Genomic DNA, 17,382 nt, shown 5'->3' on the forward strand with positions numbered 1-17,382 from the left:
CATTCTCAAATGTGCAGCGTCACCCAAGCATTAATCACCCACTAAGAGAATCTTGCTGCCAAAGCAAGAGTGCTTAAGAGAAAAAGAAAATGTTCTGTGAATGTTCCCACTGATCTCACAAATGTATCCAGTATGTCTGTCAACAACAACAAAAATAATTCCAAGTGTTTCTTTTTTTCTTTCTTTTTTTTTTTTTATTTCCTTGCAGAGTAGAAATTCCCTTTGTGTTTCAGATGGCGCAGTCTGGCCTCATCCACGGCCTGGCATTCTGGTTTGACGTGGCCTTTGTTGGCTCTCTGTATGTATAATACCCTTTCTTTGCCTACTCTCTCCCATGCCGTCCTCTACCGTAACTTTAAAGTTTTAAAAAAACTAAGCTCAACAACCGTAATATTTGTTTCTCCACGTTTCCAGAAAACAAACACTGATGTTAATGTTACTTTTAGATTTTAGAGTGAAAATAAGACAGTTTTCCATAGTTGCCATATCAACTCTGGCTAAAATACTCTTAGGCCAATTGTGTTGGGATTTGGAGGCGTAAGAGAGGGCCTGTGCTTTATCAGCCAGCTTGTTCTTTTCCAGAATAGATGGGGGCATGGGGGAGGCAAGCCCCTGACATTGTTTCCATCACACCTGGTTATAGAACCTCTTGTGTCTGAGTCATACCTCAAATCATACTTTCCCCCATGTTGGTTCACAGGTTTCAGTTTCACGATCTAGAATCCTTTTTCAATGATCCGGCAGGCAGCATTAGGTAACTTCCCCCTCTGTGCACGCCTCTCTCCCCTACTGGAAAGGTTTGCAAGTTGTAGGGGAGAGACCACCTACTAGTTGACTGTCAGCGTTGGGTGTTCTTTTAAGGGCTGCGCTGCTCCTACGACCCCCAAGTCTCCGCTCTCCTCCTGACACCCCTGCTCTCTTCCCAGGCTTCTCCATGTGTCCCAGCTAGCAGTGAGGGTTGATCTGGGCCACGTGACCAGGCAGAAGGAAAACTGACAGTGCACTCTCCTCCACTTCTTATAAAAGTATCCAGGCTCTCCTTAGCACCTACTGAGAAAGACGTGTCTGTGGGTCTGTGATACAGCTCAGGGGGCTTGGGGGACTCAGGGGAGGCCGGGATCCCTGGAAGCCTTGTCTGGGCTGACAATCAGAGAGAAGGGAAACAATGTACGAGTCATTCCTATTCCACACAGCATGTGTGTTCAAGGAATCTGTGCATCTATTTCTCAGACTCTCCCCCACTAACATCCCAAGTAAACGAATTTGTTCCTGCAAGGGTAAGGGAGATAAGCTTGAAGCCACCTGCTTCAAGGGGGAAATTTCTTTGAAGTTAAATGCTTTATCTTAAAAAGCTGTACAACATTTGCATTCTACTCCGTAATATAGCTGAATATATATTTTGATATAAAGGTGGTTTATATTACTTAGCAGTTAAATTATATAAAATTTCCCCCTAAAATCTTCAAGGCAAAATGTCCTCTCTAGCAATTTTCCCCGTGTTCAATGTGCACCTTACTGCCCACAAGCCCATGACCACTGCCTAATCCCAGGACAGGTGACCTCAGCGTTCAAAGTACCAGCAGGGTGTCCCCACTTCTTCATATGAAATGAAGAACGTCAACTTGTACACACACACACACACACACACACACACAGGGTGTCCCCACTTCTTCATATGAAATGAAGAACGTCAACTTGTACACACACACACACACACACACACACACACAGGGTGTCCCCACTTCTTCATATGAAATGAAGAACGTCAACTTGTACACACACACACACACACACACACACACCCACACACACACACACACACACACACACACACACACACCACACACACACACACACACACACGATGTCCGGGCTTGAAGGGCAGTAGAGGCCGTCTGCCCCCGTAGTTTTTCTTGCTTCCAGAAACCCCATCAGGACCCCTGAACAGGTGGGCATGAGACAGTAAAAGGCTACACTCCAGACTTCTCACCCTGCCAGACTTTTCCAACAAATCAATTCCCAATTTAACTCTGCTGTTATCGGGCTTCTAATGAACTTTGACATAGCCATACAGATTGATAGAGTGACCAAGTGCCTGGGTTTGAAGCCTGGCCTGACTCCGTAGGGTTGTTGTGGGATTTAATGGGCTAATTACATAATGCTCTTGGCACTGTACCCAGCGCATAGTAACTGCTCAATAAATTGAGCTATTCGTATCTTAAAAGTGTTCCATGAGTTAATAAACAATGAAAACCACTCGTCCCCAGTTCAATCCATTAATGTGGGCCTGGAGTCTAATTGGCTTTTAACTCTTCCCTTGCCCCACAGGGTAACAGTTTGGCTGTCAACAGCGCCCACTGAGCCTCTGACTCACTGGTATCAGGTGCGGTGCCTTCTTCAGACTCCTCTCTTTGCCAAGGAAGGAGAGACCCTCTCAGGGAGAGTGCTGTTTGTGGCCAATAAACGGTAAGCAGGAGAGTACAGACATGATCCCGCCTGTTTCCTGGGTGCTGACAGGTGGGGGCGGGAGGAAGCTGGCAGGCCCCTGAGACGCCAGCACCAGAAATGGACAGCAGGCTTTACAAAGGCCTGGCTGAGTTTGCTGAGATGCCCTCAGCCTCAAAGCCTGCAGGGCACACGTCACCTTGCACTGAGCACGGCCAGGAAGAGAAGCTTAAGATAAGTCAAGGGCAGTGTTCCCCACCTGACCGCAGAGGAAGGAAGGAAGGAAGGAAATCCATCAGCTTATGGGAGCACTTGCCAAAGACTTGAGTTATCAAGCGCTCTAAAGCCCACGTCAGCTTCCTGGCCTTACTTCCATCTGTCTAGCCACACATCCCCAAATTTAGTACCGGGAAATCGATCTGTACTGCAGGGGGGAAAGTACTGCAGGGGTGGTGCGTGGTGTGTCAGGCAGGACCGGCTGCTGCCCTCTGGTAATGGACTCACGAGGTCTCAGCAGTGACTACTTTGACTTACCTCATTTTTAGAAGGCTCTATTTTCTTTCATCTTGTTGGAGCTTTTCCTGGGTGAATTAACAGAGAAAGGCATAGAGGAGTAGCTCAGGGACTCTCAGGATATTAAGGGTACTCAGAGGTCATCTCATCCAACTTTCTTCCCTCCCTACCGGCACTCCCACCCCCACCACCTTCCTTGGGCCTGTGCTTAAACACTCCAGTGACAGAGAGCTCACTACCTCACCAATCAACCCTTCCATTTTTAAAGTCTTTATTTTTTTCATGACAAAAACCAAACATGCTCACGTGTAAGTTGAAAACTACAAGTGTGTCTAGAGTCCAGCCACGCTCCCACCCTCACCCCATTCCCCAGATGTGAGCCCTTAGTCCATATCCTTTCAAGTGATTTTTGGTGCATGTACCAACAAATAGCATCGTTTTAGAGTTGTTATTGTTTTACAGGAAGGTTGCACTAGCAGTCTGCAACTTAAGTTTTCACTTAGTAATAAGTCCTGAATCTGTACAGATAGATCTGCTTTGTTCTTTTCATAAATGCAGAACAGCCAAGGACATGGATGTACCATAATGTCTTTTTAAAAATCCCTGATTGACTGACATTTAGGTTGCTTCCAATTTTTTTTTTTTTTTTTTTTTGCCATTGCAAAAAAATTCTGCACTAAGTATCCTTGAACATAGAGCTTGCACAGTGACATGAATATTTCTAAATGAGATGCCTAAAAATAGAAATGCTGGATCAAAGGGTAGGTACATGTTACAGTCTACTAGATCCTACCTTTCTCAGTGACTGCACCAATTTCCACTCATATCAGCAACAGATAAGCAAACTCTTTTCTCCACATCTTTCATGAAACTGGATGATAACTGTCTCTATGGCTTTTGCAAATCCAGTAGACTCCAAAATAAGTGTTTAAAGTTGCATCTGGTTGTTTTGGTTTATAATTCTTTAATTACTTACAAGGTTATGACTTTTCATATAGTCATTGACTGTTGACTACTTTCTTCTACTTTAGACATCTTTAATTATTAAAAAATTATTCTTGCTGTTGATCACAGATCTATTGATACTTCCTGTAGATTCAACTCATTGATCTTAGTTATGTTTCTGAATTCAAAAGAAATAGGTCTGTTCCAGCCTCCAAATGGCAGTTGTTCAAGTATTAGGAGCATCTTACTGAATATACTCCTGGTCTCCCTGTCCTCAGGCTAACGTCCTCAACTCCTCCCTCCTATAAGAGGGATTTTGAAATAGTTTAAAATTCTAAGTCCTTCCCTCTGGAAATACACAGGTTCTCAATGTCCCCTTTAAAATAGTTCTCCAGAAAAGGGAACCCTCTTGCACTGTTGGTGGGAATGGAAGTTGATACAGCCACTATGGAGAACAGTATGGAGGTTCCTTAAAAAGCTAAAAATAGAACTGCCATACGACCCAGCAATCCCACTACTGGGCGTATACCCTGAGAAAACCTTAATTCAAAAAGAGTCATGTACCAAAATGTTCATTGCAGCATTATTTACAGTAGCCAGGACGTGGAAGCAACCTAAATGTCCATCGACAGATGAATGGATAAAGAAGATGTGGCACATATACACAATGGAATATTACTCAGCCATAAAAAGAAATGAAATTGAGTTATTTGTAGTGAGGTGCATGGACCTAGAGACTGTCATACAGAGTGAAGTAAGTCAGAAAGAGAAAAACAAATACTGTATGCTAACACATATATATGGAATCTTAAAAAAAAAAAAAAAAAGGTTCTGAAGAACCTAGGGGCAGGACAGGAATAAAGACGCAGATGCAGAGAATGGACTTGAGGACACGGGGAGGGGGAAGGGTAAGATGTGACAAAGAGAGAGTGTCATGGACATATATACACTACCAAATGTAAAACAGATAGCTAGTGGGAAGCAGCCACATAGCACAGGGAGATCAGCTCGGTGCTTTGTGACCACCTAGAGGGGTGGGTTAAGGAGGGTGGGAGGGAGACGCAAGAGGGAGGGGATATGGGGATATATGTATTATTTATAGCTGATTCACTTTGTTATACAGCAGAAACTAACACACCATTGTAAAGCAATTATACTCCAATAAAGATGTTTAAAAATAAAATAAAATAGTTCTCCAAAACTAAATACAGGACAGCATACATGTCCTGGTAAGTGCTGGCTACAAGGCGACAGTGAACACTGCTGTTTTGAGTACCATACTTATAATAATAATGTAATTAAAGTTTAAATTAAGTTGGGGGCCATTTTACTTGAGTGTTTAGATAATTAAAAGCAAAAAGTATATTTTTACATGATCTTTAAGTCATTTCTCCCTTCTCCTAGTATGCAGCTGATTTTTGTCAGCTTCAATTCAAGTTTTTGTATTTATTCCACCCATGCATTCATCATGCTGTTTTTAGATCCTTACTAGAGCCAATGGATTATCTTACTTAAAAAAATATTTTTGTGTAGCACATTAGTGAGTCCTACCATTTTGTATCATTTGCAAATTTAATAGGCAAACTTTTATTTAAAAATTATTAAGCAGAAAGAGGCCCAGAGTGTAAACCTTCCTTCAAAATTTGCATAGCCTAATTATCCTGAGCAAAAGAAGCCAGTCTTAATATGTTACATACTGTATGATCCCATATGTATGACTTTCTTGAAAAGACAAAATTATAGTGATGGAGACAGATCAGTGGTTGCCAGGGGTTATGGGTGGGGAGACAGTGTGACTGCAAAGGAATAATAACATCCTGTTTGTGGTGGCAGTATTTACATAAATCTATACATGTGTTCAAATGAGTGTATAAAAAATATATATATGTCTATGTCTTCCTCTTATTTTGTTTGTCCTCAATAAAATCTAGACCTTGAGTTACTGGTTTCACAGAATCTGACCTTATATTTAAACCTACCCAGGCCACTATTGGGAATGATAGGGAGGGATTTATATCACTCACTAATTTCTGGAATTTAAAAAAGAAGCCTAGTTATCAAGGAAATTCAAATTAAAATAATAATATTTTAATACCAAACATTTAAATATTAAGAATTGGAAAAAGTATAATGAAATTAGTAGTTTTATGCTTTGTAGATGAGGAAGTAATTTGGTACACTTTCTGGAAGATATTTTAGCAGTAGGTCTTGAGAGCCTTAAATATGTTTTATATGCTTTAGCCTGGTGAGTCTACCTCTAAGAATTTATCCCAAGAAATATAATCCTAGATAGTACATAAAGATGTATTACAGGAATGTCTTTTGCAGAGAATTTCTGTCATAAAACCAGATTTTTGTTACCATAAGTAACAATATGTTATTATAAAAACATAAATATTTAACAATGAGAAATTGCTAAATGAGTTGTGCTATACCCACATAATGGTATTGAAAAATACATTGTTGAGAATTATAGGATAACTGCTAACATTAAATAAAATAAGGAGATAAGAAGGACTATTTAAGCAATTTAAGCATGATTTTGCTAAAAATTTATATTTATAAATATATAGAGGGAAAATTACATAGAAGGGAAATATTCTACAATGCTAGTTGAAGGAATCCTTGTCTAGTGACATTATGGATTATTCTATTTCTATTTTTCCTTATTTTTCTACAGTGAATATGTCACCCTTTTATAACCAAAAGAAATACATATATTCTTGAGAATGACTAATAAAAATCCCACAAACATAGCCCCTTCAGATTAGTCATCAAGGATATAGCATATTACTTGTTATTATTAGCCGCTTCTTCTCACTGTAATTGCTTGAGCCTTCATCTGGGGTCTCTTAAAATCAATCACATTTGTTGGCTGTTTTACGTCAGTTTGAGATTTTAGCTTAGCCAATTCTTGCATGATTAAGATTGTTTCGGTACATCAGTGGTGACCCACAAAGGGTCTCTGTTACTTAAAGCCATTTCTGCTGTTGATATTGATAAAGCTTTCTTTTTTTAAAATACTTTAATCAACCAGAAATACCATTACCTTTGTAATATTTAAACCAAGAAATTATAGCTATCAAACTCTTGTAATAAACAATTTGCAAGCAAACAAGCCTTCAATTGCCTCTACCAGTATTAATAGTATCCAAATAAACAGATGCAGAAATGTATAAGATGTGAAACACATGCTCTTAAAACCCACATGAAGTAGGTATGCGTAGAAGATGCCCAGGACTTCCCTGGCAGTCCAGTGGTGGTTAAGACTCCACGCTTCCACTGCAGGGGGCATGGGTTCAATCCCTGGTCAGCAAACTAGGATCCCACATGCCACGTGGTGCGCCCAAAAAAGTAGAAAAACAGGAAAGAAGAAGATGCCCTAAATATATGTGACTGGTTAACACCAGCCTTGTGAGTTGATGTGTTGGTTTTCTTTTTCTGCCTTACAGACAGAGCTATGACATTCAGATCGTGGCGCTGGTAAACCAGACAGGCTTCAGGTCTGGGAACACCCTCGATTTAAAGAATCCTTTCTTTAGGTAAGAAATGCCCTCATCCATTTCACACCTATGTATATAGAATCTCAACTGACCATATGACTAGGTAAAGAGGTTTAGAATAATTCCATCTTTCCTAAGAGGAGAAAAAGCATCTGTTCTTCTTCTCTAAGGAGACTTGGATCCTGATATGGAGTTGAGTGTTTTATGTTCCATTACATAGAATTCAATATATAACAATCTGATCCTGATACAGCGCAGGAGAGTCCTACAAAGTGAATTCTCCTTACAACTGAGCTGTAAAGAGCTGTGTGACCTCAGGTAAAGTCACTTTCCTTCTGGCATTCAGTTTTCTCATCTGCAAAATGTAGAGTTTAAAGATGATCTTCTTTGACCTTCATTCACTATGGGATGATTTTATGTAGCAGTTATTCCAATACACCTAAAACATGAGTCCATTTAAAGTAAATTTTTTTAGATGTTTTTTGAGATCATGTAAGTCAGGACATAATTTTCTTTGGCAGCTGTGCAGATTTTGTCTGATATGAAGAACTTGCCACAGTGGGTTGGATACAACAAATGTTTCTGGAAAAACTCCCCATTTGTATAGCTATTCATTGCGAGCCAATTAAATATCCACACATGAAATCAACCACACAAATAAAACCACTGGACACTGTCACTCTTGACTTTCTTAATAGAAAGTGACTTTTCTCTCATATTTTAATGTCTCCCCAAGGCTTTAATTCAAAGCATCATGTCTGTATAGTATTAAAAAGCTTGAAGAGAAGGGGAAACTCAGGAAACCACACCAAGAATTCTTTGGCCAAGATGGGAAAATGAAATGTTGACCTTGAAGCAGGGGAGGCAAGGCTGTAATTGTATATGTTGTATGTAGGCTATCACACATTGTGTGACTCTCTGAAACCTATTGCCAGTTAGGGATATGGATCTGTCTCTAATTCCGAGGGGAGGGAGAAGTCCTCGCTCCCATCCCCTTGCACAATCCTGCCGTGTTAAGCAAAGGGCACAGGTTTTGGCCTCGGAGAGAACAGGCTGACTACTCGCCAGTACTATTGAACCTGCCTAGCCCTCAGTTTTCTCGTCTGTAAGATGGGATAAACAGCATACCTCACCAGGCGATTGCAAGGATCTATAACATGTCCAAGTACTTAGTACTTCACATAACTGGTGCTCAATAAATGTCACTTTCTTTTCTTCCTGTTCTCGGCTCACCAGCTCTCTCTCTGAGTAAATAGATGTTGATTTGTAGTTCATTCCAAACAGAATCATTTGGGTTTTGGAAAAGAAAATGAATTCTTGTAGGGTTTCAGAAAATCCACTTTTGAATGAAAGAACCACGTAAGCTAGTAACTCTGAGTCCCCCTTCCACTTCATCGCACAAGACCAAGGTTTGAACCAGAAAACCACGGAGAGAGGGCCCGGGCCTTGGCCAGCCCCTGCTTCGCACGAAGACATAAACACAGTAGCCACAAGGTCAAAGTGAGAGTGTCAGAGGTCTGCTGATGCCTAAGATGGCTACAGCCCTGTCAGACAGATGGACAGTGGAGCAAAGGGCAGATGCCTTTCCTTTTCCCCTTTTCCCTCACTCAGCAGCAAGTCTGATTCATGTATTTAATTAAGCAAATGAGGTGCTTGAAAATGTAACTTCCCTGGGAATCACAGATCTTGACTATATTTTTTCACCAGCCCTTCCTGATGTCTAGGCCTCGGTATCCTCAATGGAGATGTGGGCTAACTGACAGAATCTTTGATGAGTACTTGGTATATAGTAGGTGCTTAGTTAAATGTCCAACAGTGTTAATACCCTTCTCCTCCTCCCCCACATGCAACTCCAGTTTGCTATTGCAGCAACCGAGAAGCAGCAGAGAGAGAGAGAGAGAGAGAGAGAGAGAGTGTGTGTGTGTGTGTGTGTGTGTGTGTGTGTGTGTGTGTGTTGTATGTGTGTATGTGGGAGAATTAAAATAACTGGCATTACCCAGAGGAACAATTGGTAATACAGCCTCAGAATAACTTTCTCTCCATTTGCTTTTTATTCTGCCCATTTTTAGGGCACAGTAGGCCCTACTGACACACAAAAGCAAAAGATTCATTTTGGGGTTTTGGCAGATCCCCAATACCATCTGGCCACCAGTGACACGCTAAAAACATGTCAAGATCAACAAATTAATTGCTGAACACATGAGCATCCACCATTACACATAATGTGAAAGTTTCTCTTTCTCCTTGGGCAGGGTTGGGGGGACTTTTATTTTGACTATTAATTATTTTAAAGTAATTTGAAAATAAAAGAAGAGCTAATAGCTGTTCCTAAAAGTGAGCAAAGGCACAAAACTACTCCATCAGGGAGGGAAAGTTCTCCGGTACCAAGAACTGTTGAGACTAGTCCTTCATCATTAGGTTCCCACACAGTCTGTCCCAGGACCTGGCTGGGCCACTCACTGTGCTGGGCTGTGGAAATGCGGCTGTGACCAGGGCAGGTGCAGCCCCTGCCTCCGTGAAGCTCTCATTGTAGTGGGAGGGAAGTGGGCATTCAATAGCTATCTGCATAATTAATTATGTCATCAAAGCTGCAGTTAAGTGACACGAAGGAGAATTAGAGGGCACCAAGAGCGTGTTACTCCGTAAAACCAGCACCACGGGTGCCCCAAACCCAGAAACAGCTGAAGCTGCTTCAGAGCACCAGGGGAGAGAGCTCTGAGGTACTGTTGCCAAGTCCCACTAAGGAAAGCTGGGGCCCAAAGTTTCCTATTGAAACTTGAGGCCTTAATCAAGCTTGCTCACTTCTGAGAAGCCTCCCAAGCCCGAGGCGGGCTGAGATGCCCCTCCCACATCACTCAAAGAGCCCTGTGCAGATTCCACTTTCAGGGCACCTGGATGGCTCTGTCTCAATTATTATTTTATTTGTCCGCAACGCCACATACCTTGAGCACAAGATTTTGCCTACTGCCGTTTATAATGCAGTGTAATGCAGTATCTAGCACAGTAGGTGCTAGGTAAACACTTGATGAATGAGTGAATGAATGTGGCCCCATGGAGCTCCTGATGGCTCCTAAAAGAACTGTGACCAAGATGCCGTGGCCCAAAGAGCATTTCATCTTCCACGCTCACACCGCAAGCCAAGCCTCTGTTCTACTCATGGCCTCTCACAGAACAATTTGACCCTTCTTCCCCCAAAATACTAAGTTCCCTTGATTTCCTCAAGTTAAATATTGGTTTCCTTTGTGCTTTTTTTCAACCAGTTTATTAAGTAATTATTGTGTGCCAGGCACTCTTCTCAGTGCTGGGGTATAAGAGAGAATGAGATAGGTACAAACTCCCTGGTCTCATGGTTTGATGTCTCCCAACAGACATCAGGAAAGTAAGCAAATAAGTAAGATAATTTCAGATAGTGGTAACCTCTGAAAAGGATAAACAGAGTAATGTCTTCCTGATTTCAAGAATTACAAGAAAGCTACAGTAATCACGGCAGTGCAGTACTGATGAATGGATGGCATGTAGATGAATGGAATGAAATAGAGATCAGAAACGGACCCAAACATATATGTCAATCGATTTTTGACAAAGTTGCAAAGGCAACTCAATGGAGAAGTGATAGTCTTTCAAAAGTGGTGCTGGAATGATTGGATATCAGTATGCCATTTAAAAAAAAAAACAAAACTCCCTTCCATATCTCATACCATCTCTAAAAATTAACTCAAAAGGGATCAAAAGGGATCATAGATTAAAATGTAAAGCATAGAAGAAAATTTTTGTGACCTTGGATTAGACAATAATTTCATAGATATGACACCAGAAACAATTCATGAAAAGAAAAAAATGATAAACTGTCCTTTATCAAAATTAAAAATGAATGAAAAGTCACAAACTGGGTGAAAATGTTTGGAAGTCATATATCTGGAAAAAAAACTAGTATCCAGAATATAAAAAGAAGGTGTGATGAAATACTCTCAAAAATAATAAGAAAAATAATAAGAAAATAATGATTTTTTTTAAAGAGCAAAAGATTTGAACAGATACTTTATCAAAGAAGGTATAATAGCAAATAAGCACATGAAAAGATGTTCAACATCATTAGTCATCAGGGAAAATGCACATTATAACCATAATGACATACCATTACACACCTATTAGAATGACTAAAATAAAAATCCTGGCAATACCAAGTGCTGAGGGATACGTGGAGCTCCTGGAACTCTCATTCATTGCTAGTTGGAATACAAAATGGTACAGACACTTTGGAAAACAGTTGAATAGTTTCTTCTATCATTAAAAATTCACTTACCGGGAGAAGACTCAAATCAATAGAATTAGAAATGAAAAAGGAGAAGTAACCATTGACACTGCAGAAATACAAAAGATCATGAGAGATTACTACAAGCAACTCTACGCTAATAAAATGGACAACCTGGAAGAAATGGACAGATTCTTAGAAATGCACAAACTGCCGAGACTGAACCAGGAAGAAATAGAAAATATGAACAGACCAATCACAAGCACTGAAATTGAAACTGTGATTAAAAATCTTCCAACAAACAAAAGCCCAGGACCAGATGGCTTCACAGGTGAATTCTATCAAACATTTAGAGAAGAGCTAACACCTATCCTTCTCAAACTCTTCCAAAATATTGCAGAGGGAGGAACACTCCCCAACTCATTCTACGAGGCCACCATCACCCTGATACCAAAACCAGACAAAGATGTCACAAAGAAAGAAAACTACAGGCCAATATCACTGATGAACATAGATGCAAAAATCCTCAACAAAATACTCGCAAACAGAATCCAACAGCACATTAAAAGGATCATACACCATAATCAAGTGGGGTTTATCCCAGGAATGCAAGGATTCTTCAATATACGTAAATCAATCAATGTGATACACCATATTAACAAATTGAAGGAGAAAAACCATATGATCATCTCAATAGATGCAGAGAAAGCTTTCGACAAAATTCAACACCCATTTATGATAAAAGCCCTGCAGAAAGTAGGCATAGAGGGAACTTTCCTCAACATAATAAAGGCCATATATGACAAACCCACAGCCAACATTGTCCTCAATGGTGAAAAACTGAAACCATTTCCACTAAGATCAGGAACAAGACAAGGTTGCCCACTCTCACCACTATTATTCAACATAGTTTTGGAAGTGTTAGCCACAGCAATCAGAGAAGAAAAAGAAATAAAAGGAATCCAAATCGGAAAAGAAGAAGTAAAGCTGTCACTGTTTGCAGATGACATGATACTATACATAGAGAATCCTAAAGATGCTACCAGAAAACTCCTAGAGCTAATCAATGAATTTGGTAAAGTAGCAGGATACAAAATTAATGCACAGAAATCTCTTGCATTTCTATACACTACTGACGAAAAATCTGAAAGTGAAATTAAGAAAACACTCCCGTTTACCATTGCAACAAAAAGAATAAAATATCTAGGAATAAACCTACCTAAGGAGACAAAAGACCTGTATGCAGAAAATTATAAGACACTGATGAAAGAAATTAAAGATGATACAAATAGATGGAAAGATATACCATGTTCCTGGATTGGGAGAATCAACATTGTGAAAATGACTCTACTACCCAAAGCAATCTACAGATTCAGTGCAATCCCTATCAAACTACCACTGGCATTTTTCACAGCACTAGAACAAAAAATTTCACAATTTGTATGGAAACACAAAAGACCCCGAATAGCCAAAGCAATCTTGAGAACGAAAAATGGAGCTGGGGGAATCAGGCTCCCTGACTTCAGACTATATTACAAAGCTACAGTAATCAAGACAGTTTGGTACTGGCACAAAAACAGAAATATTGATCAATGGAACAGGATAGAAAGCCCAGAGATAAACCCACGCACATACGGTCACCTTATCTTTGATAAAGGAGGCAAGCATATACAGTGGAGAAAAGACAGCCTCTTCAATAAGTGGTGCTGGGAAAATTGGACAGGTACATGTAAAAGTATGAAATTAGAACACTCCCTGACACCATGCACAAAAATAAACTCAAAATGGATTAAAGACCTAAGTGTAAGACCAGACACTATCAAACTCTTAGAGGAAAACATAGGCAGAACACTCTATGACATACATCACAGAAAGATTCTTTTTGACCCAGCTCCCAGAGAAATGGAAATAAGAACACAAATAAACAAATGGGACCTAATGAAACTTAAAAGCTTCTGCACAGCAAAGGAAACCATAAACAAGACCAAAAGACAACCATCAGAATGGGAGAAAATATTTGCAAATGAAGCAACTGACAAAGGATTAATCTCCAAGATTTACAAGCAGCTCATGCAGCTCAATAACAAAAAAACGAACAACCCAATCCAAAAATGGGCAGAAGACCTAAATAGACATTTCTCCAAAGAAGATATACAGATGGCCTACAGACACATGAAAGAATGCTCAACATCATTAATCATTAGAGAAATGCAAATCAAAACTACAATGAGATATCATCTCACACCGGTCAGAATGGCCATCATCAAAAAATCTAGAAACAATAAATGCTGGAGAGGGTGTGGAGGAAAGGGAACTCTCTTGCACTGTTGGTGGGAATGTAAATTGATACAGCCACTATGGAGAACAGTATGGAGGTTCCTTAAAAAACTACAAATAGAACTACCATACGATCCAGCAATCCCACTACTGGGCATATACCCTGAGAAAACCATAGTTCAAAAAGAGTCATGTACCAAAATGTTCATTGCAGCTCTATTTACAATAGCCAGGACATGGAAGCAACCTAAATGTCCATCGACAGATGAATGGATAAAGAAGATGTGGCACATATATACAATGGAATATTACTCAGCCATAAAAAGAAATGAAATGGAGGTATTTGTAATGAGGTGGATGGAGTTAGAGTCTGTCATACAGAGTGAAGTAAGTCAGAAAGAGAAAAACAAATACAGTATGCTAACACATATATACGGAATCTAAGGGGAAAAAAAGCCATGAAGAACCTAGTGGCAAGACGGGAATAAAGACACAGACCTACTAGAGAATGGACTTGAGGATATGGGGAGGGGGTGGGGTGAGATGTGACAGGGTGAGAGAGTGTCATGGACATATATACACTACCAAATGTAAAATAGATAGCTAGTGGGAAGCAGCCGCATAGCACAGGGAGATGAGCTCGGTGCTTTGTGACCACCTAGAGGGGTGGGATGGGGAGGGTGGGAGGGGGGAGATGCAAGAGGGAAGAGATATGGGAACATATTGTATATGTATAACTGATTAACTTTGTTATAAAGCAGAAGCTAACACACCATTGTAAGGCAATTATACTTCAATAAAGATGTTTAAAAAAAAAAAAAAAAAAATTCACTTACCATATTACCCAGCAATCCCACTCCTGGGTATTTATACAAGTGAAATGAAAACTATATTTGAATGTTTATTGTATCTTTATTTATAATCAGAAAAAATTAGAAATAGCAGGAATGTCTTTCAAATGGAGAATGAATAACATCCATACAATGGAATAATTTTCAGCAGTCAAAAGCAATGTAGTACTGATACATGTAATAATACAGCTGAATTCAACTACATTATGCTAAGTGAAAAAAAGCCAGACTTAAAAGGCTACATACTATATGACTCCATTTCTATGACATTCTGGCAAAGGGAACACTGTAGATACAGGAAACAGATCAGAGCTGGGGTTGGGAGAGGGTTGACTATAAAAGGGGGTATGGGAACATTGTGCATGGCGATGGAATCTTTCTAGGTCTTGATTGTAATCATGGCAGTATGTCTTTATGTGTTTGTCAAAACTTGCGGAACTGGACACTAAAAAGGGTGAACTTTACTGTATCTATAAAAATAATTATATAAAAACTTACAAGAATGAAAAAAGGATAGCAGAAAACAAATGAACAGAGTGATGTGCTGGGCAGTGGCAAGGCCAGGGATCGGGGGTGGGTGTTATTTACGTGGGGTGATCTTCTAGGCCTCTCCAAAGAGGTAGCCGCAGAGTGAAGACATAAATGTCAGGAAGGAACCAGCCTGGGCAGATGTGCACGCAGAGCCTTCTGCAGGAGAGCAGGAAGGGCAAAGCCCCGAGGCAAAACGAGCCTATTGAATAGCAAGAAAAGAGAGTCCTTGCTTAGTCTGCTGTAAACCTATAAAAAAAGAAAAAATCTTTCAGTGAACAAAAATCTGGATCATCATCTCAGATCTGAATTTAGGCTATGCATAATCAAACTCACTAAATATAGTGGATAAATACAGATCTAAGGCTGCCCATAAAAACTCCAGGAAACGGCATGGAGCAGGAAGAGGGAAGTAAGAGGGGGGCAGGGAGGGAAGGAGGGGACGTGAACATACAACCGGCTTGCCTGCAGCTTTGGATCTGGTGGAATTTAATTACTCAGTGTCACAGAATCACCTTCTCTGTTTTAGGTTTGCTTAGAAGATAGTGACAAGCCAAGCCATAAGTAAATGAAGGCCCGAGAAGTCCCTTGACATGCAAGTTAATCCTTCATGTTCACATGCATTCTAAATTTTACAAGGATGTTTATTTAGGTTTATTTAAATTCCTTTTTTCCTCCTTAACTTTAAAATGTGCATCCTAATTTTACTGACAAATCTATTTCTTGGTGCTTCTTTACCTGGACTGGTCCTTAACAGCTTTCTGCATGTAGCCGAAGAATGATTTTCTTTTCTGTTTTTTTTTTTTTTTTTTATAGTAAAGCCAACAGCATTGCTTTAATTTTTGAAGTATTTAAAAAAGAAATTGAACAAAATCCTACCTCATGTTTATAACGTATGCATATGTATGACATGACATTAGAGCATGTGAGGGGTGACCTATTTGCAATTTTAAGCTGTTCTTGCAAATATTTTCAGTAAATCAATAGCTAGTGCCCAGCTCAGCGATGTGTTAAAGAATTTTTGCTTTATTCAGGTCATGGAATAATATGATGTCAGGAATGTTCTTCATTGGCAATATTTGATGACTCTGTGTGTAGTTAAGAAAATAAAGATGGAAGCTTTGTCAGTCCTCTTAGGTTTACAATAAACATGTACAGTGTGAGACACCAGTGAGGCCTCTCCTTTACGTTAAGACATTCGTTGTATGTCACACTTCAAATGGTGGTGAAAGATGATCTTTCTGAAGAGCGGGTTTTCCCCTGGCTCAACAGCCCTTATAAACGTGGATGTCACGTCAGCACCACGATCTAATGAAGCCCAACAGGCACCCTGCTCACTCCGTGGGGGAACCTGGGATAAAGAGCGGTTACATATTCTCATCAGTCAGCCGGTCACCCACGGCCGTCAGCTTTCCACTCTGGTGCTTTCACTCCTTCTGGCAGCTCAGTTTGAAATAGCCTTCTCCTTCTATCCATGCCAACAGTCCTACTCCCAAGACTGCAAGGCTTCCTTGCAACTCACCCTCACCAGCGTGCCTCTCTAAAAGTACCCTTTCCTACCTTTAATGTGTCTCCCTTCTTGAACGAACCCTTTGATGCAGCATTTTATCACTTCCTACCATAAACACGCACATCTTTCTCTTCTGTTAACTGGTTCTTTGTGGCTTGGATCAGAGACCGATTCACTTTTTAATTTTCCACAATGCCTAACAGTACACCCAGTGCGTGGAAGGTGCTCAATAAATGTACATTGATAAAATAAATAAATCTATCCTGAAGTTAAGAGTAATCAGAATAATGGAATCGGGCCTGACAGTGTTCTTTTTCTTTTTAATATTTTTGTATTGAAGTATAGTTGGTTTACGGTGTTGTGTTAATTTCTGCTGTACAGCAAAGTGATTCAGTTATACACATATATACATTTTAAAATATTTTTTCCACTATGGTTTATCATAGGATATTGAATATAGTTCTCTGTGCTATACAGTAGGACCTTGTTGTTTATCCATTTTATATATAATAGCTTACATCTGCTAATCCCAACCTCCCACTCCATCCCTCCCCCAAC

At 40.0% G+C, this 17,382-nt stretch overlaps 1 protein-coding gene across 2 annotated transcripts in view; it reads left to right on the forward strand.

Moving 5' to 3' along the window:
* LOC118896310 (histone-arginine methyltransferase CARM1-like) overlaps nt 1–16,802 on the forward strand; it is a 255,491-nt gene extending 238,689 nt beyond the window's left edge. The window contains exons 10-13 of one of the 2 annotated variants that reach the window (XM_036854083.1): nt 209–298; nt 2,329–2,466; nt 7,356–7,445; nt 15,844–16,802. In XM_036854083.1, the coding sequence (XP_036709978.1) occupies nt 209–298; nt 2,329–2,466; nt 7,356–7,445; nt 15,844–15,853 (328 nt within the window). In that variant the 3' untranslated portion in view covers nt 15,854–16,802. Of the gene's footprint in view, nt 1–208; nt 299–2,328; nt 2,467–7,355; nt 7,450–15,843 lie in introns of those variants that run through there. The other variant, XM_036854084.1, reaches the window with a different exon arrangement.
* The last annotated feature ends 580 nt before the right edge of the window (nt 16,803–17,382 follow it).

The sequence above is a fragment of the Balaenoptera musculus genome, chromosome 6, assembly GCF_009873245.2.
Source record: "Balaenoptera musculus isolate JJ_BM4_2016_0621 chromosome 6, mBalMus1.pri.v3, whole genome shotgun sequence".
NCBI lineage: Eukaryota > Metazoa > Chordata > Mammalia > Artiodactyla > Balaenopteridae > Balaenoptera > Balaenoptera musculus.